We start from the raw sequence: 26,749 nt of genomic DNA on the forward strand, positions 1-26,749 counted from the left end.
AAGCTAATACTGCTTGGTCTCTACCCTAAATCACTCTGTTGGAATAGCTCCAAGCCCTCACACTAAATCACATTGTTACTATATGACTATAACAATGCCATGTGGATTTGAATTACAGTGACTTTCTAGTATTTTGATATGTGGTTAGGTAAATTTCACATGACCATTCTTTCGTATAATATTCATAACTATTCTTGGATGTGTATGTTTCTTTATAAAACTTAAATTCTTTGTTAGTTTAAAGTTACATGTGGCTTCAAGTGATAGAAAATTGACTAATGTTGGTTTAAGTAATACAAACCTTTTCTATTCAACCAACAAGATGCTTAGACTGTTGGATGAGACCAATAGTCTAATAATGTCATCAGTGATGTAGACTTTGTGCCTACAGCTGCTTTACCACCCTCAGCTTGCTGATAATATATATAATTGTTACCTCATGGTCGTTCCATGGCTGCACAGATCTGGTCACTATAACCACATCCAAAGGCAAGAAGTAAGAATTGGGGCTGGGGTTGTAGCTCAGTGGTAAAACACTTGCCTAGCACCTGTGAGGTACTGGGTTTGATCCTCAGCACCACATATAAATAAAGTTATTATGTCCATCTACAACTTAAAATATATTTTTTAAAAAAGTAGGAATCTTCTACTTGTGACATAGTCTTTTTACTAAGAATAAAAACTATTAGGAGGCCTCAGTAGACTACTTGTACCTATATTAGCCAGAACTGAATCATACATCCATTCTTGGACAAATCATTGGTCAAAGAGAATAGGAAATAATTACTGATTGAGATCAATCATAACTCATTGGTCTGAGGTAGGAACCAACTCTCTGAGAATAAGGCCTCTCTACCCATTTCTTAAAACTGCAATTCTGTTTGAAAGAAACTAGTGGGGAATAACTGTTGGGTAGGCAATTGTGTCTGCCACACCTTTACATTTAAGAATAATCCATATTTTTTAATGAATACTTTGAAACTCTTATGTTGAATTACATTTAGCTTATATATTAACTTAGACTTAATATTTCATGGTTTTCAAGTTTTTTCATCAAGAACTGTTATACTATTCCATTTATTTTGCTCTTATTTTAAGAAATTTAATAATATTTTCAGTTCCCTTAATAAAAGTCCTGAAGCTCTCTGCTTCAATATAGGCCCACATAAATATTTTACAGTATTTGTCACTATTGTGAATGTAATATTTTGCTATGTCTATTTATAGATATGTATTGGTATTTGCACATAACCCTTGAATCTTGCCATCTTCTAAATTATCCCATGAGATGTAATATATCACCACACACACTTAATATTAAGGAGTCAAACTATCAGACACTTTATTTCAACCCTACTACTTTATAGCTGTGTGACCTGGGGAACTTCCTCTCTCTGCTCACTTTCTTTATGTGTAAAATGGGTAATAGTAACACATAGGAAAATTTAAAATTTAGAATAGTCCCTGGTACATAGTAAATTGTATTAGAATTTTCAATATTAAAATACAATTTTATTAATTCCATTTTTTTGAGATTCTTTACCATTGAGTTACACCCCCAGTATTCCCAATTCTCTCTCTCACTCTCTCTCTCTCTCTCTCTCTCGAGATAGCATCTCGCTAAGTTGCTAAGAGTTTCACTATGTTGCTAAGGCTGGCCTCCAACTCACGATCCATCTGCTTCAACCCCCTGACTCACTCTGCCAGGCAATTTCAATAATTTTAATAAAATATCTTAGGTTACTTAAGGATAGAATCACATCATTAGCAAAAACAAATAGTCTCCTTTCCCAATGTTTGTACTAAGTATTGAATTTTTATTGAACTTGCTAATACTCTACTACTATGGAGGTAAATAAATAGTTCCTTATTTAATTAAAATTAGTGGTTGAGTCAGGCATGATGGTACATACCTTTAATTCTAGCTACTTGGAAGATTTAGGAAGGAGGATCACAAGTTCAAAACCTCAGCAACTGAGACTCTGTTTCAAAACTTTAAAAACAAATTTTTAAGTGGCTAGGGATGTTGCTCAGTGGTAAAGCACCCCTGGGCTCAATCCCCAGTACCAAAAAATTTTTAGCATTTTACCATTTAAGGAATTTGCTTTCAGGTCTTAGTAAAGAATATTATATGCAAGTGGTAGCTAGTTGCTTTTATTTCTACTTCACTTAGGATTGTTACTGGGAAGGGCTGTGAAATTTTTACCAAATCCCTTTTCAGCATTTTCAAATATAACAGGCAGTATTGTTGCATTTTATTTGCTCATATAGATCAGCAGACCTTCTAATGTTGACACCCGTTTGCATTCCTACACTAAACTCAACTTGGCTGTAAGATAGCATAGATCATAATTTCTAAGTTTTACATTTTATCATCTCTGAAATTGGGTCATACATTTCAGTCAGGGGCACCCTACACTTGTTGTTGACTAGACAGCAGGTATGACACAGTTGCCAGGGCCTGCACACATGTCAAGTGCTCACAGATGTTAGATAATTGACCCTTTGAGTTATGTACATTGGGTTTTACTCGAGAAGTTAAGTTTAGTTGCTGTATAAAATCTAAAATATTACATTATAATTTGTCACCAAAATGAACAAGTTATTAAACATACAGAAATTCATGGAATCAGAGCAGTGGAACATAACTTGGATAATCATAAAACAAATTTTGTCATCAGAAATGACTTAGTTTTCCCATTTTCTCACAAAGCAACACTTGAGGGACATGTAGAACTAAGTAACCCACATAACACGTTTTCCTATTGAGTTACACACAAAAGAGTTGCAGTGCTCTAGAAAAGTTGCCAAATGTTTTGAAATGGGTAAGAGAAATTCCAAAGCAATGTCATCAATTCATGTGTTTTGAAGGACCATCATTAAGATAGCAAAACTATCAAAAATTTCTTGCTAACTTTGAACAGAAAACTATTATAGAGAAAGCACCCTTTAAAAAAATGCCGCATCACCAGTGCAACTGATGGAAAATGAGTATATTGTGTGCAAATCCAGAAATCAGTGACTCTGAGTCTACAGATGGTAGAGTTGGGACTTCCAATGTGAAGCTATCTAAGGAATTCCCAAATGTTTGGTTTGTTTCTATTTTAAATTTTAAGTGTACACATAGTGATAGATGAGATGGGAACAACCCCAGATTTAGATTAAAGGTCAGCAGTACCCTGGCTATAAGGAGTAGCCAATCAGAGTCAGATTCTGAGCTTTGTTCATTCCTTTGTCTAATCATTCCCCTCCCTGTGCTGGATCTGAGAAGCCATTTTATGATCACAAGGAGAACCAGCCTTAACATTAAAACCAACACATGAAAGCCCTGCTTCCCTAACCTAGGAATGATCCCACGACTGGGCCCTCGTGATAAATTACTGGTCTCATCTATGGAGGGTCCTAGAAAGAGTCTTACAGATTTTGCTATGGGGAACACTGTGGAAGTAGAACATCTTTATGCCTAAAAAAAAAAAAAAATAAGAAGAAGAAAAAGTGGAATTAAGAGAAATTGGTAAGTAGGGAAGGCATTTGAAGCTGATCTGTGCACATCTATTTTTGCAGTTCAGAAACAATTCTTGACTTTTATCAGCCACAGAATATTTTTGCAGTTCAGAAACAATTCTTGATCTGGATTTGACTTTTATCAGCCACAGACTGGGAATCTGGGCCTAACACAATGAAGCTGAGCACCAATTTTTGCTTCATTTTCACTTCGATGCTAGCTGAACTGTTCCCAGTGAGCCCAGATATTGCAGGGTCATCAGCTTAAAAAATCATGCCATGCTGCTGGCTTGGGTCACCGCTGAGTAAGCAGATGAATCCAGCTGAATGTAAAGGTGATGGACACTGAAAGAATCACAAGTGTCTACTCAGATCTGTCTGCTGCTAGCCATGTTTTCTGACTGTCCATTGGATTTGAGAGGTGCAGGTAAGTTTCCCAGTCCCTGCCGGGTGGTAATATATCTAAGTTATCTAAGTTGTCACGAAGATTCTAATCAACGTTAACTTCAAAATCTAAAGCTAGTCTATAGTCTTTACAACATCAGAATTACTTTTCTCTTTAAAACTTGGTATGTTGTTGAGGTTTTTTGATTTGGTTTTCAGGGTTTTTGTTTTTATTTTTAATTTTTATCCTTATGTTTTATAAATAAGTTTTCCTGTGCCTACTTGCCCATAACTTCTTCTTCTGTCTGATGGCAGTTTAAAGAGTTCAGCCTGTGCTTTCTTGTACAAAGAGAAACTTGGGAGCATTAGGAGCATATTAATTCACTACCAGATCTAGCCTGGTTTCTGAAGTCCAGAGCTTGAGGGTGTTGCAGAAGTGGAGTCATGGCTTTTTTCCATTTGATTAATAAATATATTCTAGCTGAAGCCTAAGAGCACTTTCTTCTCCAGAATTCTGCTCTAATTCCTGAATGCAGTTGTCATTAATAGTCAATTTCTGCGTGCAGGTCCTAAGGAAATGGCTTCTTCTTTTGTCTTAAGTAGACCTCCCTGCAAACTTTCCTTATCTTTGACCATATCTTCTATGTCAGAATGAAGAAAGTAAGCCTTTTCTTTCCCCTCTTCACAGAGTAGCGAGAAATTAGGCAGGCAGGATAAAGGTCAGGGGTGAGGGTGGAAAATTACCTTTTTATGACTACATCCACATTGTAGCAAATTATACCAAATATTTTATGACCTTCAAATCTGTTGGCTACTTGTTATGGTTTGGATCTATAAATGCCACCCCTCCCCACAAAGCTCATGTTTTAGAAGCATAGTCCCCAATACAGCAAGGTTCAGAGGTAGGACATTTAGACAATGATAAGAGGTATAACCTCATTAGCAGATTAATCCATTTGATGATTAATGGACTACTGGGTGGTAACTGTAGGCAGGTGGGGGCATGAATGGAGGAAGTAGATCGCTGGGGGTGTGCTCTTGAGGATTATATTTTGTCCCTGGTTTCTCTCTTTCTTTCTCTCTCTGCTTTCCTCCCAACCCCACATTTCTGCCAGGGTTTTCTGCCACACCTCAAACCCAGAGCAAATGTAATCAGCTGACCATGAACTGAACCTCTGAAACTTTGAGTCCCAAATAAACTTTTCCTTCTTTAAATTGTTCTTGTCAGGTATTTTGGTCACAGCAATGAAAAGCTGACTAACACATCATCTAGCAAGAAAATTGCATGATCCCTCTGGTTGATTGACCCCTCTCACTCCCCAACTTAGGCCCACCCCTCTTTCAAAACACTGTCCAAGTACATCTGGATGCTGGTCCTAGGCTAGGCTCTGGGGTCCCAGAGGTGGAGCAAAGAAACTCAGAATTTGATTAAGAAGAATGCTTGAGTAGATTCTATGGGTCCAAGATCTGCCATAAATTCATCTGAAACATGGAGTCTGAGTGGGAAGTCAGGGAGGTGAATGGGGGAGCTTTTGGACTTCCACACCAGTAAGTGCTTCCCAGGTGAAGGGGGGAGGGACTGCAGGCAGAGACCTCCTCTCACCAGAGGGGTGTCAGGCTGATTTGCCACTTCTTTGTGAGCTGCCCAATGACTGGCCTCATTGTTCCTCTGATCTTTTAAGACTTCTGCTGTGAGTCAGCTAATCCTATCTCTGAAAGGATGTTCTCCTAACCACCTACTTCTAAATCAGTGTGGGTCCTTAATAGATGAGTAAAAGAATGAACGGGATTAATGAGTGTGGGTCAAACTAACCCATCTTCCTCAGGCTGAGAGAAACAGGCCAAAAAACATCCCAAGAGTCAGGGTTCTTGGCTGCCACAGATAACTCTACCTTGCAAACAGCATTTCAAGGATAAGTTGGAGGCTGGCAATTCTGAATTTGTTCCCAATGCTTGACGGGATGCTCATTTGTATGAGTCCTGAATATTTCCATCGCCATACCAGAAAAAGTAGGGTGAGAAAGTAGTAGTTTAAAACAAAACAACAACAACAATAAAAACACTATTCGATCGCGGAGCGCTGTGGCACACGCCTGTAACTCCAGGATCTTGGGAGGCTCAGACAGGAAGATCACAAATTCGAGGCCAGCCTCCACAATTTACTGAGACCCTGTCTCAAAAACAAAAGGGCTGGGGATGTAGCTCAGTGGATGAGAACCCCTGGGTTCCAACCGCAGTGTGTGTGTGTGTGGGGGGGGGGGGCGGGACTATTCCCGAAAGTGCTTAAAACTGGAAGGTGACCAGCCTTGGCTACACGACAGGTGCTTCTACATCCGATTGGGGCAGTGCGCTAAAAAACGCTTCAGGAGCTGAACGCTTGTAATCCCAGCCATTGGGGAGGCTGAAGCAGGAGGATCACACTTCGGAGGCCCTGGGATATTTAGCGAGACCCTGCTTTAAACAATAAAAAAGGGCTTGGGATGTAGCTCAGCGATAAAGCACCTTAAACCCTAGTACCAAACAACAACCAACACAAAACGCTTCAGGAGACTTCTGGAGTTGTGAACAAACTAGAGCTGTGCGAACCCACGACAGCCGGGAACGCAACCAGAGAAGCGCGAAAATTCAAGACTGTCCGCTAGAGCCGAGCTGCGCCGGGAGGAAGCGGAGCATGGTCGGAACAGCGGCTCCGCGGGGGGCGGGGCCCGTCACGTGTGAGTGGCGCGGCGGCACCAGCGCGAAACTGCGCAGGCGCGGGGCCGCCCCGGAATCCCAGCGGGGTAGATCTCAGCGTCCGAGTCCCACGCGAGAGGAGGGCGGGACGGGAGTACTGACGGCGGGCGCTGCGCGCAGGGCTCTGTGAAGCCGGTGACGTCCGCAGAGGCGGGGTCTGTCGCTGCGCAGGTGAGGAGGCTAGCGGGGCCGGGTCTGTGGCGCGCCGGGAGCACTTACAGGGTTTACGTCCGCGCTCTCGGCGGGTCCTGCGCGAGCTTGCAGTCCCTTTAGTGGCTGCCCGACCACCTCCTCCGGAAGGGGCTCCTTCCTGTCGCCGAGGCACCTCTACGTGGTCGCGATCAGTGGGAACATCCCGCTCCCGAGCCCACGACTTGGCGCTGATCTGAGGACGAGAACGCTTGTCTTCCCGCTCTAGGCATTGAGTGAGGCTGGTAGCACCGACCTGCCAGAATATCTGGGACAAAGGATTGCGGCACGCCCACCCCTCCACGGCTAAGCCTGGGGTGAGCGGCGCGCGGACCCCTGAGAGGAGGCAGTGAAGGCAGGGGCTCCTGACAGTGCGTCCTGTCACTGTTGCTTGCACACCGACCCGTGCCCCTACAGTCTCAGAGGCACCTGTTCTCCCTTTTCCAGAGGTTACAAGCCCATGGTTTATTGTTGGAAGGAGTCCAAGTGTAAATTTCAAAACAGTGCAGAGGTGTGGGAATGAGAAGACAACGAAGGACTAGCCTGTCTTCCCCGTTGTGCAGGAGCTGGCAGAGAAGGGGTCGGTGGTCAGAGACAGGGCGAGAATAGTTAGGGCCCCGCCTGGTGCTGTCAGGAGGTGCTGAGCTGTGCAGTGGGAAGCCCCCCGCGAGGCCACAGGATTGACTAGAGTTCCAATGGGGCTGACTCTGCCTCTTATCCCACTACACCATGCTGTTTCCACAGCCCATTGACCTAGACCTCAACTTGGAATTTGGGTTTTGTTGTAATGAATTTTCCTGTCAGCTGGTGGATTATTTATTAGAAAGGAAAATAATTAGGATTTAGTTTGAAAAAAGCTATCTGTACAAAGTCAGCTTGTATGTAGTCTTGGATATACCTGTTTTAGCCTGTCCTGGGAGACTAAGAATTGGGAGTCAGATCGCAAACCTTGACTCCTCAGAATATACACATTCATTAGAAACATATGGATACCATTTTTGAGGCAGTCATTAATTGGGAAACAAGGAAGAATTATATATCATATCAGTGTCACCCTTTGTAAGGCAGTGTACAAAGCAGCTCCTATGTGTTTAATCTTCTTATTATTTCATGTCTGTGGGAAGTGATTCGAGAGTCATTTTCATTTTACTGATTCAAGACAGTGCCTTGCTCAGGTTCATACAACTAGTGGGAATTATGTCTTGGATGTTCTTGACCTGGCCTCCTTTATAAGGGCGTACCATGTAGTTGAGACTATTGTTTCTGAGTGGGTACAAAAGACGTTTCTCAATAGCTTGTGTGGTATTGAGAAGGTTTAGTGGAATTCCAGGACTCAAGCTCCAGGCTTTGTTAGTATCTCAGAAATAAGGCAACTTTCATGCCTCTTTGTGAAAGGTTGGGCAGAGACTCTAAGTCTCCCTTGACTGAGGCTTGTGTGGCAAGAACCGTCCAGAGTTGCTGTGGAGGGAGTCAGCCTCATCTCTGAGCTCAATGACCTCTGGCACAGATTACAGCTAAGCAGTGCCCTTTACCTTCTCTGGCACTATGGGTGCAGAAGGCAGTATGTAGCTGCTGCAGGGTTTGCATGGAGCATGTGTTGTGCAGTGGGCAGATAGCAGAGAGGTGAAGCTAAGCCAGGGTTCCTTCTAGATCTAGAACCTCCACCTACAAAGCAGGTCTGCAATGAGATCTGGAGCAGTTTTTCAGTGTTTTGTGTCCTGCTTCAGATGTCTTGCTCTCATGGGAAAATAAATGAATCTGAGCCCTGCAAAGAAGAGAAAGATGGCTGCCTCACAATTCTATAGTGCATTGCCGCATTTCACATTGTTTTTTAAATATTCTTTATGATAGCCTTTCAAAATACCCTTGTTTTTAAGAAGGTACTGAGGTACAGAGGGATGAAATGACCTCACAGAGTCAGAGGAAGAGTTTAGGATTAGGGTCCTGAAGCAGTGTCTTTTGAAATATAACCCCTGCCTTCCTATCTGCACCCATATAACTTGATAGAGCAGGTGTTCTGTCCCTAGACAGGAGACAGCAAGTGAGGGACAGAATGGCTAAGTCATTTGGGGTCTCTGCAGCTTCAGCCTCCTTTCTCAGAGGAAAGGACCTCTCCTAGTTCCTACATTCCTCAGTTTTAGCCATATCCTAAAGTTTCCTGGTAGCTAGTTATGGCTTGTTCTTTGAGCATCTGTTCAAAACTTTCTGAATCTAGCATTTGAGAGGAGGGCTAAGCCAGAGCTAGGCAGACAGGCAGACAGTCCAGAGAATATAACTGAGAGTTGGAGACTGCAGCAGGTAGGTGAAAGCTCTTTGCAAGTGGCTATGGTATTGAAGACACTAGAGGGTGGGAGGGCATCTTCTATTGCTAGTGGGGCCCGAGGTGCCCATGTTAACATGTTGTTAAACTAGCATTTTCAAACTCTTTAGCATCTAGAATTGTCAGGGCCTTGTTACTGTGAGTGGGAAAAGTGTGGATCAGCTTCTTAGCCAAGAATGGGCAGTGTGACCCTTAAGAAAACATTTGGCATTGGTTTATAAGTTATTTGCCAAGGATTGGGCCTGGCAGAGTCTGGTGTTCTCTCTAAGTACCAGGTTTCCCAGGCCCTATTCAGGAGTAGTCTGACACTCAAATTTCTCTTAGCCACCAATCAGGTTTCAGGCCCTGAGCCTCTTGACTAGATCCCTAATCCCTACACAGTTCTAGCTCTAGAGACTTTTGGCCAATGGTTGGCTGTTTGAAAACCAGATAGAATAAATGCAGAATAAACAGTCATGGACTGGGATTTGGTAGACCCAAACCTGAGTCACCCTTGTGATCTTGCACTACCTAGCCCCTTCTATGAGCCTTAGTTCCCTCATGAACTTAGTAAAGGAGGGGCTGAAGTAGAATTTTAAGGGAAGGAGAGGAAGATGAAATATCCTTCCAGCCTGGCACTGAGGGCCTGAGGCTAGGAGGCCCTTAATTTCCTTGTCTCCTGGTCTTCTCTTTCTTCCTTCTGTGCTGTCTGCCCCAGGCTAGCTCCTTCTGAGAAGGGAGGATTCCCTGGGTAGGCTGGGTGAGGCAGGAATACCCTTGATGATGCTGTCTATACTTGTTTTGGACATGAATTAACCCACCCAGTGCTGATGCTTTATTTTATTAATACTTTATCGGTTTCTGCCTAGAGGCAGCTCTTTGAACAGGCAGGAGTTTGGCCTGGGGAAGGAAGAAGTGAGGATGCATATCCAGCAGGAGAGCACTAGTGGCAAGTGCCCCTGTGACTTTCTGAAGTGCCATCAGATCCTTGTAACTGCAGTCTTGGGGTACTTTAGCATCTGGATGTTCAATGTACACCAGAATGTCTACATAGATTAGGTCAGACCACCCTGCCAGCAAGCAGTGTAGCTAGGACTCAATGTAAGTTCACCTAAATCATAAGTTTAGTGGCTTACTGGTTGGTTTGTTTTTGGCACTAGGGATTGAACCCAGGGACACTTTACCACTGAGCCACATTCCCTTTTTGTTTTGAGATAGAGTCTCACTAAGTTTCTGAGGCTTGCCTTAAACTTTCAGTCCTCTTGCCTCAGCTTCCTGAGTCACTGGGATTACAGGTGTATGCCACCCCACCAGGCTTAGTGCTTTCTTTAACATCAAGCCATCCCCATCCAAAATTACCTTCCATACTGCACTGAAATTGAATGGTTTCAACCTCACCTCACTGTGGAGTTTAAAATTTAGATTCTTTCATTAGACATGTAACACCTACTAATTACTAGGCTATATGTTAAGTGCTAGTGATACAGGAATGGGTGAAACAATAGTCCTTGTCCTTAGATTGTGCCATAATATCGTGGAGACAGATGTAAGTAGGTAAAATACACGAAATCCACTTGTACAGTAACCATGTACGTGTGTTTATTATGCATGTGCACTATAATCAGAGGTGAGGGAGCAGTCAAGTGGCAGGGTTTTCAGGAAAGAATTTAGAGGAAAGTATTATTTGTGCTTAGCCTTAACAAATAGATAGACATTTACCTCATTAGCAAGAGTGGGGAAGGCATTCTGAGTAAAAGAAATGGCATGAGCAGTAGCACAGCCTTGCTTGTGGAGTGGTCTGATAAGGATGCTCTAGTGGCCTGGGAGGAGGCCAGAATGGTGGGCTGAAGCTAAGCTTTGGAGGTCTGTGCCAAGAAGTTTATTGTGAGAGTCTGAAACCAAGGGAAGGATAGGCAGGTCAAGGTGTATTAAGATTGCTCTGGTACAACCTGGAGAAAAACTAGAAAAAAAAAAAAGAAAATAAAAAAGCAGAGTCAGGCCAAGTTCAATTCTGTGGCTATTGAAGTAGACTGGGTGCAAAATAATACAGTCTTGGGGTTGGATTGTAGCAGTGAAGTCAAGAATTGGGTAGCAGATACATTTTATAAGATGAACAGAACTTCCTAATTAGGTATGGGGAGGGAGGTTGAAAGGAGATTAAAATGTGACTACTAGTTTCTGGCTTGAACAAATGGGCTAGAAGCTTGTGTTTTTCCCCAAGAGAGAACTCCAGAAGAGAAATTAACATGAGGGTAGGTCAGTTTTGACAGGGTACAATAGAGATACAAAACCTGCAAGTGGAAACTTTGAGTCAAAAGCAGGATTGGGGATTTGGAAGTCAATACCAAGGTAGAGGCTAAAGTGCTGAAGTAGGTGAGATCACTCAGGAAGGAAGTATGAGTTGAAAAACCACTTGCATGGCAGGGAAAGCAAAGGGAGGTAATGAATAGATGCAGGTGAAGGTCCTCAGTGATGCTAGCTGACTTCCTGGGTATGGTGTGAGGAATGGGCAAGGAAGCAGGCTGCCACAGAGAAAAGAAGCTGGCTCTTTGATTCTGTTCAAGTGACATGTGGGCTGTATTAAGGGCTTTGCTTCATTAGTCTTCCCTGGATAGCAGAGGGGGAGTCTGTTGGCACTTGGGAAATGTTATAATCTGCATGACTGCGAATGACTCAAAACTTTGCTCAACTTTTTGAAGAGCTAGGGGGGCCTTGGCAGCTCTCCATTTTTTTGTTTGCTGAAGATTAACTGTTGGCAGCTGGGGGGAGCCCCAGGGTGTCTGTGTGGCCTGGTCCTGCCTATGGAGTGACTGAGCTTAGGGGCATAGGCTAGACTCCAAGGCCCCACCTCCAACCCTCCCTCCCTGCCTTCTCTCCCTGCCTATTCACTGTGGGTCAGCCTTTTTGTCCGAAGAGACAGGGGTGGATGCTACACATGGTGAGTGCCTATTCTCAGGTTTAACCTGCCTGAAGTTTGGGATAGGGACCCTGTAGGGAGGGGAGGTGCCTTGTGGAAGGAGGAAGGTTCAAAGTTGTAAACTGAATGGGCAGGGTTGGGGGTGTTGGTGAAAAACCAAGAATGTTCAGACTTCAAAGTGAGCTGTTTCTGCTGGAATCCTAGGATGTTACCTGGGAGCTTTAAGTACCTGGGCACCTCCTCATTTTGGAGTTGTGGAAAATGGGGCCTGGGAAGGGATCAGCCCAGCTTGTCCTAAAGCACATCTGGGTTATGCTCTCTACCCCACAGCTTCTAGACCTGAACTGCCTCTGATCTGCCACATCTGTTGTTTGTTTGTGTTCTTATCAACCTCACCTTCTGTGAGAGGAGGATCAGATAAGCTTCATTGGGGGGGGGGGGAGTGATTGAAGACTGGTGGAGGCTGGCTCTCCTATAAACAACTTTGTTATTCTCTTTTAGAGAGACTGACCCTTTTTTAATGGAAAAGGGATGGGGCCTGGGAGAAGGAACATCTGGTGTGTGGTAAATTTCCTTTAGAAGATCATGATTTGACTGTATTTGATGATTGAAGAATAAGTTTATCTTTTTTAATTATCTTTAAAGACAAAGGAGATTATGCCTCTTGACCCATTTCTGAATGCAGTAGGGCAAGGTGTGACAGAAAGATTACAAGGTTTGAAGTCTTATTTCTGTTGAGCCTGATCCAGGTGGCATTTATCACTACCTGCTGGCTCTGTGACAGTGGGGAAGTTAATGAACTTCTCAGTGTTGGCAGCTATAAAACAGGAGGATTTCTGTATCACAAGACTGTAGAGTATATTAGGCCATGTGTATCAAGTGACTCTAAGGAAATTCAGAGTTACTGGTCCCCTTTCTTCCGAAGTCAGTGGTCGTAGAGGCCCATGTGGAAATATGTTATTTTTTTTAGATATTAAAGCTCCTCCTGCCCACCCTTTTCCTTAGGTGGGAATAACTATGATCCAAGACTCAGGATCTGCTCAGGCTGTGCAGCAGGCTGTTGCATACACGCTCCAGGATGCCAGGACGGGGTTGCTTTGTAGTTCTGGGGGCTTGGCTGACCGGTTGAACCTGTGCCTTCTCTGGGTATTTCCAGAAATCACTTTTCACTGCTAATCATGGGCAGAAGAGCCAGCTGCTGGAGGTCCACTTGGCACAGTGTGTTCATGGAGAGAACTGACTGACCAGTAATCCTAATAATGCTCTGACAGCTTAGTGCTGCAGGGACTGAGGATGTAGTCCACCTCCCCAGAGTGGTGATGGTACCTTCAGCCCTGACATCTGCCCCAGTCAGTCTCCTTCCCAGGTTTAGTCAGCCCTAGAAGGTTCAAGCCCTTCCATCCTGCTTCTTGTGTCCTACACTAGCTCCAAAGCCACTTCTCCATGCATCTGTGGCTACCCAGACTGACTCTCATCCCTGTACTGCCATAGCCTCATGTTCATTTCCTGACTCAACTGCTTTACCTTCTAATCTACTTTTCTGTTATTTGTGTGCCAGGCCTGCATCTCCTTGAGGATTGTTTATCATTTCATTTTATATCGTTCCAAATTATCATATATTAAATAAGGTCAATGCTGTATAAATGTTCAGAAATAATTGTTAAGTCTAGTTGAGTTGAATTCCCATGTTGTACTCTTAAGAAGACAGGCTAAATGCCTGTGGATGGGCAATAGGGGAATGAAGCCTGTGTGCCTCTAAGTGCAACCAGGTTGTATCTTAAGGATGTGGAGCTGACTCTAAGGGTCTCTGAACTTCCTGAATTCATTCATGTACCAAGTCAAAGCAAGTCTATTTGTAGAGTAGATTAAAGCTGGCCTTTGCATACTGAAGCAGAAATGTTTACATCTGATCAGATACTACTCATGATCCTGGATCCTACACACTTGTCAGAAATCCAGAGATGTTTTAGAAATGTGTAAATATATATAGACATTGTTCCAGGCATTGTGGAATCTCAGCAGGTGGTTGAGAACTGTGATTTTCCTCCTGATTAGTCTGTGAGCTATAATCCAGTAATGCGTAACTTTGCCACATGAAAGAATTGGAAGCAGGCCTGTGAAAGTTTCTTTCCTGCTTGGTCTAAGAACTTGATTGTTTGTGAGTTGTTTTCTTCACCATTCAATTCTGTTGAGTTCATTTCAGCACACAATTGTGGTGAGTCCATGTCTGTGGACCACATTTTGAGTAGTATGGTTTTAAGAAACTCCTCTCCAAGCAAGAGTCTCTCACATCAGAGATACCACAGCAGCAACCCCCTCCCTAATTCACATACTGACCTCTCTGCTGTTTTTTTCTCCCCAAGTACGTAGATGCCAGAACGTCTTTCTGAAATGCCATTTTCATTTAGTCACCCCTTGTCTGGAAGTTCTCTTTCGTTTCTTAATTCAAATCTGGACTTCTGAGGCCAACGTTAGTACTAATCTGACCTACTCTTTCTTTTCCAAAGTCATTACCACCAAGTTGTAGTGCCTCCCTTACAGCCCCATGGATTTCCAGACTTTTGCTTGGTCTTTGGAGAAATTCTGTGTGAGCCAAGTCCTGAAGGGGCAAGTTGAGGTTGAGGGTAAGTGAACCACATATACCCCAAGGCCTGTCCCTAGCGATCTAAGTACACAGAATCAGGCTGGGATATAGGAGGAAGGCAGGAGAATAAGTCAGATCCTAGGATGGCATGAGAAGTAATGGAAGGGTAGGTGTTTAAGTGGTTGTCAGGAGAAGGAAGGCTAGATAGGGTCCCTAACACTGTTACAGGGGTGTGCTGCTTCCAGGGTTTTCTACCCAGAAGCATAAGGATTCCCAGCTGAAGGGAATTTTACTACTGAGTGTCCAGGCCCTGGCTGGGAATAAGACGGTGTTCCAATAAAATCTGCCTGGGACTCCAGTTCACTTGCAGAGTCCCATACATTGTGTAGAGATACCTTTTGCTAGGCTGTTTCTGAAGCACTTGCTTCTGGGCATAACACATACCCCCTTAGTTCCTTACTTCCCTCATTCAGCAGACACCATGCAGTTCTGTTCACAGTGGGAAAATGGCAGGTTAGACAAGGTGTTTAACAGTTGCTATCTCTTGGTGGTAGGCTTTGGAGGATGTTTGCTTTCTTGTCAACCATAATTTTATGTATTGCCTCTTTGCTATTTTTTTGTTTTGTTTTACCATGAGCCTATTGTATTTCTACAATAACTAGAAAATAAAACTATTCTCATTTGGGATCTCATGCTGAGATTGTCTGCCTACCATGAGTGGGTCCTGCTGGGGCCTTAATGAATAGAATATGGTCCTTGTTTCTGGGGGATTTTCCAATTAAAAAGGAAAAAAGGTAGGGTAACAAAGCAAGTATCCTCTAATCACGGAAGAGAAAGCTGCCCCTATCTAGGTAGGCATAGCTGAGCCACTTGTGTTGTAATATCAGAGTTTGGAGAGGAAAGGAAGAAGTCAAGGGGTCACAGCATGGCAGAGGACTGCAGAGTTGGGGGCCACCACCTTAGACTAAAGGAAAGGGAACAGCAAGAGAAGTCCTGAGAATGCTGTCATTTCTCTGTCATTACTTCTGACCCCCTGGTGAGTTCCTTGGGGCACTAATTACACATCTGTCATATCTTCAAGCTCTAATAACTGGCAGGTGATTAGCAGACCTCATTCCACATTTCTGATCCTGCTTCCCCTCCTCCCTTGGCTTCCTGGCCAGCTGCCTGCCAGAGCCTTGGAACCTTACTCAGGAGATCAGATTCCAGCTGTCCTGTGGAACCAGTAACATCTTCCTTCCTCTCAATCTCCAGAGATGTCTTTCCTCCAGGACCCAAGTGTCTTCACCATGGGAATGTGGTCCATTGGTGCAGGAGCCCTGGGGGCTGCTGCTTTGGCACTGTTCCTGGCCAACACAGACATGTTTCTGTCCAAGCCCAAGAAAGCAGCACTGGAATATCTGGAAGATATAGACCTGAAAACACTGGAGAAGGGTAAGTAGTCACCCTGCTGTTCTCAGTACTTTTCCAAGGTACTGGCATGCAGGCTTGCTTATTTATTTATTTATTTTCTTGAAGAGACAATATAATAACATTAGGGAAAATTTAGTAAACTTTGAAATTACCGACAGTTCCATTTTCCTAACATAGTCATCATTTTTATTCCAGCATTTTCCTTTCCATATGTACATGTTATTATAAAGTTATGATCTTGATATGTTATTTTACCTTTTTTTATCAAAATTATTGTTCACTCTTATTATCTAATTAAAATGATAAATCACTTCATAATGTTTAATCATGTATTATGCCATCACTTGGTAAACCTTCCAGAAAGTTTTCTGAGCAATTCCAGGCTTGTGGAATCATCAATGTGCCACCCCTCCCCCCTGCAAAAAAGTAATTAAATAAAGAAGTCTCTGGGTCAGATAAGGCTGAGAAACATTGTGTATCTAATTCCACGTTCCTGATGCTCAGCACAGGACCTGGTGCACAGAAGGAATTTGCTTATTGAAATGGGAGGTCTGCTTTGCTGTTAATAGAGCATAATCAGCCCCCAATTAGGCAGTACAAGAGAAAGCATTTTAGTGCCACACTTCAGAACAGACATACCTCTCTACCTCCCTCTGGAACACTTTTCCCTCTGGAGTCCATTATGGGCAGCTGAGAGCTGTGTGTTCTCAGTATTAAAGCTGTAACTCTGTGGGGATTCAGTTGTAGCAAGGAAGTTTGACTGGTAAACACTGGGGCTCATTGACTATGTGGTCTCCAGATTAGTGTCCTGAGAGGAAGCCTTTGTCATCCATTCAGTAAGTGAGGAAGCTTGCAAAGGAAGGCAGTTGTGTGGTTGTGCAGACTCATGGAGTGCCTCTTCAGTAAGGTGTGAGGAAGGCCTGATAGCCTTTGTTTACCCCAGGCTTCCCAGTCTCATTTGATTATGGACAGTCTCCCCCACTTCCCTCTTCCCTTTTTTTGTTCACATAGCCCCCCACAGGAACATGGCACACTAAAGCATAAGGGTTCATACTTACTGAGCCCCCACTAACTCTATGACCAGACACCATGAGTAACACTTTTATATTCTCTTTTTAATAATCCCTGCTGCCCAAGGTAGAACTGCATATATTTATATGCATTTTGCAAATGAGAAAGCTGAGATTCAAAGAGGAAAAACGGCTTTCCCACGATCACACAGCTCTAGATTCAAATTCAATCTGATATCAGAGACAATCTTGTACTACAGTTTTGTACTACAGTACTATCTACCCTAATCACTTCCTTGTAGGACATCTACCCCACTCTAATAATAACATTGCAGTTTACATAACTGAGGTAATTTTAAAAAAATTCTGTTGTCTTAATTCCTTTGAATATTTTTATAAGAGTATGTGTGTGTGTGTATGTGTGTGTACGTGTGAGAGAGAAAGAGAGAAAGTACAAGACATTTTCAGTTTGCCTATTTTTCTGACCTACAGAATTGTTACAATGTTCAGTGACACTGGCCATAAAAGCAATGCCATTCTGCCACAGTTTGGAATGTTCATATTTGAAAATGTTTTTATGTGGAGGGGCCTTTGAGTATGTAATAGGATCTGTAAGTGTTATTAACTTTCTTCAGGAAGATGAATAGTCCCTGTGTGAGTTGGTTCCCCCCTCCCATGTGTGAAATGCCTGTCCTTGCCCTCTCCCAAGCCTGGTTTCTGACCTTGGCTTGGCTTAGTGCAGATCATGAGCTGCTTAGGGGTCAGGACTGGAAGGCCAGGAGGAGATACTGAATTTCCTTTTATTTTCCCCTTAGAACCAAGGACTTTCAAAGCAAAGGAACTATGGGAAAAGAGTGGAGCTGTGATTATGGCTGTGCGGAGGCCAGGCTGTTTTCTATGTCGAGAGGTGGGTACCTTAGAAGATCAATTCAGAGAAAAGAATCCCTGCAAGTGGGGACCAGAGCATTGCCAGCCAGGATCAAAGGCCTGTAGGCCTACTGTGGCCTTTTGTCAACTCTGGGCTGTTCTGTTATTTGCTCTGGATATTTCTTTTGATGTAGATTTTGTTCCTGCTTTTTAGCAACTTGCTGTCTCTTACTGAGGTTAGCAACACATCTGTCTTCCCTTTGATACTTGCAAGCCTTTCACCTTGTGTTGTGACATCTGTGTTCTCCCCCATTTAATCCAAGTTGAGGTACAGTTCAGTGTTCCCAGTGGGCAGCACAGACACAAACTTCTTGAAATGGGAGGTCTACATTGCTATGGGCATGGTTAGCGCCCATCTGTGATAAAGCTGCAGCACCTGGAGAAGCTCTTTAAGGTGGTATAGAACAGACCTGCTTGTCAGTCTCCCATTAGGGACCCACTTGGAGTCCAGTATGGAAGCTATGGTCTCACAGGATCTGTACCTTGGCAGGGATTTAGTTAAGCTGATGGTGTGGGTGCATTTGACATGAGAAATCCATGAAAGTTGGGACTCACTGACTGGATGGTCTCCAGGTTGGCCCTTCAAAGGGAAGCCACTGCTGTCTGCCCAGTAAGTGAAGAAGCACATCAGGGAAGGCAGGAACGGTGATTTCTAAGTCACAAAATACTAGTATCAAAGGAAACATTGCAGTGGCCTAGGCCCCTCTGGATAAACTGAGAGCCAGAATGGTTTGGTGGCCTGCCTAATCTGGTAACAGAAGCACCAAGTTCTGAAATCACTCCTTGCCTGGAAGAAAACTGGGGATGACAGTACTCCTACTCACAAGACCGCCTGGCTTCCCAAGCTGTGGCTTTGGCCCTGTGAAGATTATCATCCTATTCCTCTGGCTGCCGTCTTCAGCCCTGAGGGATTTCCTTTTCAGCCCTGTTGGTCTCTCTTCTAATTGTGTGGTGGACCAGTGGAGAATCCACTTATACCCTGATGCACAGCCTGTCCTGCAGAGTCTCCCCCTCAGGGCATTTTTTGCCTGTCATCCCATTGGTTTCTCCTCATATCTCTTGAAAATACAGCTGATTGTTACTACTCCCGTTTTGCAGAGGAGGAAACAATGGTGTAGACGTTGTAACAAAGTCATGCTGTCTAAGGAGGTATATTAATGTCCTGTTTCCACAAACTTGGTGACTTTAAACAACACAACTGCCTCAGAGTTCTGGAAGTCAGAATTCCAAAATGGAATATGCATGCATTCCTCTTGGAGTCTATGGGGGAGAATCCATTTCTTTGCCTTTTCCAGCTTCCTGTATTCATTAGCTTATAACCTCCTTCCTCTGTTTTAAAAGTTAGCTGGTCAAGTGGTTGTATGTCATTGTATTCCGATGACAGTGACTTTTCTGCCTTCCTCTTCACACTTAAGGACCCTAGTGATTATATTGGGCCCAACCATATAATCTTCTTACTTCAAGGTCAGCTGATTAACAGACTAAATTTTATCTCAGTCTCCCTCCCCCTTGCCATGTAATGTAACATATTCACAAGTTCCAGGAATTGGGACACAGATATCTTTAGAGGCTCATTTTTCTGTCTACTACTAGAGGTGGAGTTTAAACTAAGAGTTTTTGATTCCAAATCTGCAATGCCTCCACACACCAACATTGAAGCCTGTTATGACTTGATCTCAGTGAAACCCAGAAGGTTCCAAGAGCAATAACGCTTGCTAATTGCAGCCTGTTTTCCTCTATGTTGGTCTGTGCCCTGGCAGAACATTTTTGTGGAAACTTAAATTTTCCAAAAAAGATGGGTGGATGTCAGTCTGAGTTTTTGGGGAGGTCTGAGGAGAAGGTATTTGACTCAGTTTCCATTTCACAGCTTTGTGCAGTGACATTCCCAGATAAAGAGCCCAGGAAAAGCAAGTGAAAAAAAGCTTCTCTTCTCCAACAGGTGATCTTTGACCACATCAGACACTATAGTCCCTCCTCCTGGTTCTTGGGCAAAATTTGCCACTCACTGAAGCTCTTGATAAATGTATTATAGTAAATTCTGCTTCAACTTTTTGTTGTTGTTGTTCTAGAAAATGTAAATGTAGTTGCCACCATACAGCAGTGCATTTGTATTTGAAGCAAGCAGGCTTCATTTAAAAGAATTTCCTGCTAGTCCTTTAATTCTGGCACTCAAAGTGAAAAAATAATTTGTTCTTAAGTTAAAGCTTTACCGTGATCTGTGCAGTATTTACTTATCCACACCAGTTCATGAGGGTCAAGGATGTCTGAACTGCTCAGCTCAGCTACGTTCTCCACCTTCAAATTTTTCCACCTGGTATTTAGCAACCTTCTTTATATCCAGTCATGTTCTATGCACTGAGGGACCAATAAATGGAACACACAGTTTCTGAATATGAGATATATTTGGGAATTAAGTGACAATCCTCACCTTAGTGGTATCCCACAGACTCAGCACAAAAAAATGTAGCCAAGCAGGGAAGCTAGAGAAGACATGCACAGAGCCAGTTGTGGCTCACACCTATCATCCCAGTGACTCAGAAGACTAAGGCAGGAAGATTGCAAGTTCAAGGTCAGCCTCAGCAACTTGGCAAGACCCTGTGTCAAAATAGAAAAAAAAAAAAAAAAGAATTGTGGAAATAACTCAGTGGTAGAGGGCCCCTGGATTCAATCCTCAGTACCAAAAAAAACCAAACCAAACCAAACAAACAAACAACAGCAACAAAAAAGAACATACACAGAGAAACAGAAATAGAACGTCACAGACTGGATAGGCTTAGCCAGGGAGATCTTTCTAGATCAGGGATGCTTTTCCAGAGAGTCCAGTTTGAGCTGAAAAGAGAAAGGAAGTGGTAGCAGGGGAGGGGAGACCACTGAGCACAAGCCCTGGGAGGGTGGACTGTGTGGCATGTGTCTGATGGTCCCTTGTACTAGTTTGGTCTAAGGCCAGAGAGCAGCTGGAAGATGAGATAGGTAAGAAGTGTCATGGCTGGGAGTAGAGGCGACACTGTTATGGCTGCCTACCCCAGGCTGTGGTTGAAACACCCATGAGAGGAAGCTAGCTGTTTTTTCCACAGTGAAAAACACAAGAAGTCTGGACTGAGGATGGCTTCTGATGCCCTTTCCTGATGCCTAGTGCTCAGCTGAGACAGGTGCATGCTGGGCTGCACAAATACTTCTGGCATTTTGTTGCCTCTGGTCCCTACGTTCAGAGCCAGCCACGCTCTGGTGCTATGTAGAGAGAGGTTTGTTGGCTGCAGAACATCAGGAGTTCATGCCCCTGGACCTCCCTATCTTCCACAGGAGGCTATGGACCTGTCCTCCCTGAAACCCAAGTTGGATGACCTGGGTGTTCCCCTCTATGCGGTGGTAAAGGAAAAGGTTGGGACTGAAGTGAAGGACTTTCAGCCTTATTTCAAAGGAGACGTCTTCCTGGATGAAAAGGTACATGTCTTGTGAGCTTGTGAGACACATACTGATGGGGACTGGGCTCAGCTATGGAGAGATCTGTGGCTCAGGGTCAATCTAGCATGGAGCTGGAGGCCAGCCTCCCCTTCTGTTGCTCTGGACTTGCTGGGGCTCCCCCAGCCCTATGAGCCAGAGCATCAGATGCTTGAAAGCTTCCTTCTTCAATGATACTAAAACCCTTTCATGCAGTGTGACCCAGGAGGTGGACAGTAGCCGAAGCCCACTTGGGTTCCCCCATCACACAGGTGGACCTTAACACAAACCCCCAACCCTTAATGTATTGCAGCTCTCTTGCTTTCCCCTCCATTCCTCACCTGCAGAATGTAGCATCATTGAAGGTATGAGAATAGTGATAAGGTCAAGTTAGAGTTATTTCTCTAGGTTGGGCCTGTCTTGAAATCAGAAGCTGAACCCAGGGCTGGGAGTTAGAGTACTTGCCCAGCATGTACAAGGCCCTGGGGTTCAATCTCCAGTACTGAAAAAAAAATTAAAAGATGACAAACCTGGCAAGTTTCTTCATGTCCTTGGCAGTTGAGGCTCATTGTGGTGGAGTTGTGTGTGCTAAATGGGGAGAGGACAGGAACTATCAGTCTTTGTGTCTTTGCCTGAGAACAGATACCCTGTAGGGAAACTTCCTCCCTGGAGGGGTAGGCATAAAGACTCTTCATATGGGGTCTATCTTTCTTGGTCCCTAGAAAAAATTCTATGGTCCACAAAGGCGCAAGATGATGTTTATGGGATTTGTCCGTCTGGGTGTATGGTACAACTTCTTCCGGGCCTGGAATGGAGGCTTCTCTGGAAACCTAGAAGGCGAAGGCTTCATCCTCGGGGGAGTTTTTGTGGTGGGACCAGGAAAGCAGGTACATTCTTAATGTTTCCTTGGGCATCTCTGGGTATCTGTCTCTGATCACAAGGCCCTGATCAGGGATCTAGAATGGGGGTTTACTTTCCCTGTTTGGGTTTTCCTGGCTTTCATTCCAGAAAACCGGGGAAGGTAAGGAAAGGGAGGGAGGGCAGTGGTCATTTGCCACACACCTGCTGGCTCCTCATAGATGAGTCCATTCACTCTTCACCTTGTGAGACTCTGATCATGTTGCAGACAAAGAGCTTCGACCATGAGGGGATGAGCAACTGTACCAATGAATACAGCTCAGCAGTGGCACTGCTGAGGTCTGAACCCAGGATTTTCTGATTCAGGTTCTGTTTTCTGTGTTCAAATGAAAATATCATTTTATTATCCTTATAAATGTACTTTATTTGCATATTTCCAGGCCATCAAGGATGGAGAAAACTGAAGAGGAAAGAAGGAATAAAAACAGGCCTGATAAGGGAAGGGGCAAGGAGGTTTTGTTGGGGAGAATGTGTTTTTCCCTCTGAGGGTCTTGGTGTCAGGGCTGTGCATAGAGAGGTCACTGACCCTGCTGTAGATGGACTGTTATGGGCTCTGATTATTAGGATCTAGAGTCAACATGGAGACCCCAGAAGCAGAGCATGGAAAAGATAGATGAGGAGTCTGTGGACCCAGGAGTTAGGTGGGTGGGTGCTCCATGTTGGACCCTGGGCTGTTGTGACATCCCCCACCCCACCCTGGAAAGTGGTACCAGAAAGGCTGGTATTTATATGGAGGGATGGGGCAGAATAGATACAGTCAGGGCATGGGAGGAAGACCTGGAGACTGGTGGTCTGACTTCTAGGCTGGTCCCTGCCCAGGGGCATGACATTAAAATTTATAGCAAGAATTGTTTTCTTTCTGTAGAAAGACAGGGTTGGTCTGCATGGTTGGATCTTATTATCAATATTGATAATTGCATATTTTTCCCCAATTTAGAAGAAATCAAAGAGGTAATAGAAATCCTTGGATTTTAGGCTTTATTTCTGAGTTCTTTTATACTTCAGTAACTGCTCTCACTTGGCTTATTAGAACTTAACAGTAAGTATAAATTTAAAAGATAAAATGCAGGAACTCACATTTCTCTAGTTCCAGAGACCCTGGAACTGGGGGTTTCCTGCACTCCTCCCTCCTTGCTTTCTCCTGGCCTCTAGGGCAGGGTTTGGCATACCTGCCAGCCTTTTCTTGCCTAGTGATGACTCACCTGATGCTCACAGGCTGGCTGGCACATTCCTGATGTTGCCAGATGTATTGTTTGCCTTTGTGGGCACTCCCTGGAGCTTCAGGCTCTCCCTGCCTGGTGGAAGGTTAACTGGATTGGCTGAGCATCAGGACCTTGCTCAGTTGTTCTTGGGAGTAGTTTTTACAGTCCACTGTGCCAGGTACCACTTGATGGGAACTTTTTTCTTTTTTCCTTTTTTTGTATTATTAATACATAAAGCACTCAGTGCCACTTGGTGGGAATTTTAAAATGTTTTTGTAATAATAATCTGTAAGGCATACTTTAAAGAACATATGTGTGCTATAGAAAATTTGAAAACAGCCAAATAATGGAAGGTGCGGGGAACCATTCTGTGAGCTTGACCGCCACAGACAACCCATTGGAACAGAGCTGAATGGTCTTTAGCTTTGTTTTTGTTCTTCTTTTATTTTTTAATCTTTGGTACTGGTGATTGAACTCAGGTGCTCTACCACTGGCCTACATCCTCAGCCCTTTTTATTTTATTTTGAGCCAGGGTCTCACTGAATTATTGAGGCTGGCCTTGAACTTGTGATTATCCTTCCACAACTTCCTTAGTAGCTGGGATTACAGGCATGTGCAACCATGCCCGGGTGGCTTTGTTTTTTTATTTTTAGAAACTGATGCCTTAACTAAACTAGATTTTTTTTTTCATTTAGCAGGTATCCTTAGCATTTTTGCATGTCATTATATATTCTTTCCCAGGGCAGATGCCAAGCCTTATTTTTACTACCTGCTTTACTCTTTATTGAATAGCAAGTAAATATAATTTCCTGATCTATTCACCTATAGTCACTACACTGAGGTGGGACTTCTAATTTTTTAAGTCTTTCTAAATAATGACAACATATTTTCAGGGTTTTTTTTGGGGGGGGGTGTTGCTTGTTTTGGGGTGTATATGTGTGTGTGTGTTGTACTAATGATTGAACCTAAGCATCCTCCACCACTGGGCTGCATCCTTAGCCCTTTTTAAAATTTTTTGTTTTGAGCCATGTATTGCTAAGTTGCCAAAACTGGCCTCGAATTTTGGTCCTCCTGCCTCAGCTTCCTGCATAGTTAGGATTACAGTTTTTTGCCACCATGCCTGATAATGGCTCTTTTTTTTTTTTTTTAAGTCTGAGTTCTCAGGTGTAATGGGTTAAATAACTTAAGCACAGTAGCATACCTCTATAATCTCAGATATTTGGGAGACTGAGGCAGGAAGATGGCAAGTTTGAGGCCAGCCTGGGCAACTTAGTGAGACTCTGTCTAAAAATAAAAACGGGTGGGGATGGAACTCTTGGTAGAATGCTTTCTTACCATGGACTTTACAAGGCCCTGGATTCAATCACTAATGCCCTCTGTCATCCAAAAGAAACTTTTTTTTTTTTTACCACTTCTTTAGGATCACTTTGGGATATCCTGGTCTTAGTGCATTTTGTTTCATAGTACCGAAAGATTGGCCTCCAGTTTCTTATGAAAACTAAAGGAAACCATGGGTCTCCCTTCTCAGGTGGCCATTCAACACCTGCTGAAGTCTGATGTCTGAGTTCCACTCTGTCGGGTTTTTCTTTTATCTTCATTCAGTTCTCTTCAGCTGCCATGTTCTTTTGCCTGCCTCTCTGTCTATGGACACCTGAGTTACCCTCTCTGCTTTATACCCTTATCATAATTAGCAGCTCCTGGCTTCATGATCCCCAAGTGTTCCTTGCATACTCCAAATCATGTGATGTGGCCTTTCTGATTCACCTTCCCCCAAAGTCTGAATTCCTCCAGGGCAGATGCCAGGCCTTATTGGGATCCATGTTCTCTTTTCCTTGAGCACAAGGCTTGATGGACAGCTGGTGCTCCACATCTGTCTCATGAATGAATGACTTAGAATGAGGATTGATATTCCCTCTCATTTCCTTTTTAGGGCATTCTTCTTGAACACCGAGAAAAAGAATTTGGAGACAAAGTAAACCCACTTTCTGTTCTGGAAGCTGCTAAGAAAATCAAAGCACAGGTTCCAGCCTCAGAGAAAAAATGATCACATGAAACTGCCTGGCTTATCCTTGTTTCCACTGATGTCCCTGAAAAGTTAGGAAAGTCACTTATACCACTATATTCTCACTATAGATTATTAACATATTTTAATATAATTTTCTGTTTAGGCCCATTGAGGCAAAATAGGCCCAAAATATGACTGATAAAAAATCCAAGAAACTAGTGCAGATCATTTTAGGTAAGACCTGGAAAAGATGAGGCTTAAAGTTGGCTGGTGCACCTCATTACAAACTTATGTGGTATTTGAGTACCATTATTTGAAATGATTTTTATTTTCATGTCTTGAAAAATCTAAGAAAAGTTGGGGCTGGGGGTGTAGCTCAGTGGTAGAATGCTTGCCTATCATGCAGGAGGCCCTGGGTTCAATCCCCAGTGCTTAAAAATAAAATAAAAAGATGTAGGACACATTGATAATGGAGTTAAAGATTAGAGAATGTAAGACTTGGTGTGTGTGTTTTCTATTAATGGCTTATTATATAACGTCAAAGTAATACTCAAAGAAATTATGTATTATGGGATAGTTTGATGAAGGTAAATTATAAATTGAAATCTCTTTTTTCATGTTCTCTATTCTAACCTCAGAGATTTGTTTTTCTAGGAGTGATCATCTCTGGCTCTAATAAATTATGCATCAATAATCACCTGTACAAATTTTTCTGACAAAACCAATAATAAAAATACTTACCATAATGTTATCTGAAAGTGAAAAATTATATTCCCCAGGAGTATAAAGGGTAGGGAGGCAGGCTGTAGTTCTAATAATGTAAGAGGTTTGAAAATGATCAGAAGTATTCATCCCATTATTCATGTTAGTCATTTATGAGGAATGACTTTGACATTTAAAATCAGTAGCCACTTTCATATTGGTCTTTTAGTCTAATTGGGAAAGTAAGGAAGAGAAGGAACATAAGATGAAATGTGACTTAATACATTAATTTATTATGTTTGAATTTTTTTCTTGTGGGGAGCTCTGCCCCTAGAAGTCTCCACTAAGGCACCAAATGAGCCCAGGAGTATAAGTATTGAAATGAGAATCAAGAAAACAGGATTTATTCAGGGACCAGCCCAGCCTGGAGGAGAGAGTGAAGTATGTCATCTAGGAAAGCAAGAACAGAGACTGAGGCTGGGAGTCAAGCTGGGAAAGTAGAAAAGTGGAGACTGAGGATATAG

At 43.3% G+C, this 26,749-nt stretch overlaps 1 protein-coding gene across 6 annotated transcripts; it reads left to right on the forward strand.

The window, feature by feature from the left end:
* Positions 1–6,639: 6,639 nt before the first annotated feature.
* On the forward strand, positions 6,640–26,274 carry Prxl2a (peroxiredoxin like 2A). Of its 6 annotated transcripts, none has more exons than XM_046450395.2 (6): positions 6,640–6,792; positions 15,882–16,044; positions 17,849–17,940; positions 21,261–21,401; positions 22,121–22,285; positions 25,449–26,274. In XM_046450395.2, the coding sequence occupies exons 2-6, from the start codon at positions 15,900–15,902 to the stop codon at positions 25,560–25,562; spliced, it is 657 nt and encodes a 218-aa protein (XP_046306351.1). In that variant the 5' UTR covers positions 6,640–6,792; positions 15,882–15,899; the 3' UTR covers positions 25,563–26,274. The 6 variants fall into 6 exon arrangements, with proteins under 6 accessions (XP_046306351.1, XP_046306346.1, XP_046306349.1 ...); XM_046450390.2 differs by having other exon boundaries at positions 6,646–6,792; positions 15,865–16,044; XM_046450393.2 differs by lacking the exon at positions 6,640–6,792 and adding an exon at positions 6,828–7,127 and having other exon boundaries at positions 15,865–16,044.
* Positions 26,275–26,749: the final 475 nt, after the last annotated feature.

This window comes from Marmota monax, unplaced genomic scaffold, assembly GCF_021218885.2.
Source record: "Marmota monax isolate L192 unplaced genomic scaffold, Marmota_monax_Labrador192_F-V1.1 WCK01_AAM20220418_F8-fsc00004, whole genome shotgun sequence".
Taxonomy (NCBI): Eukaryota; Metazoa; Chordata; class Mammalia; order Rodentia; family Sciuridae; genus Marmota; species Marmota monax.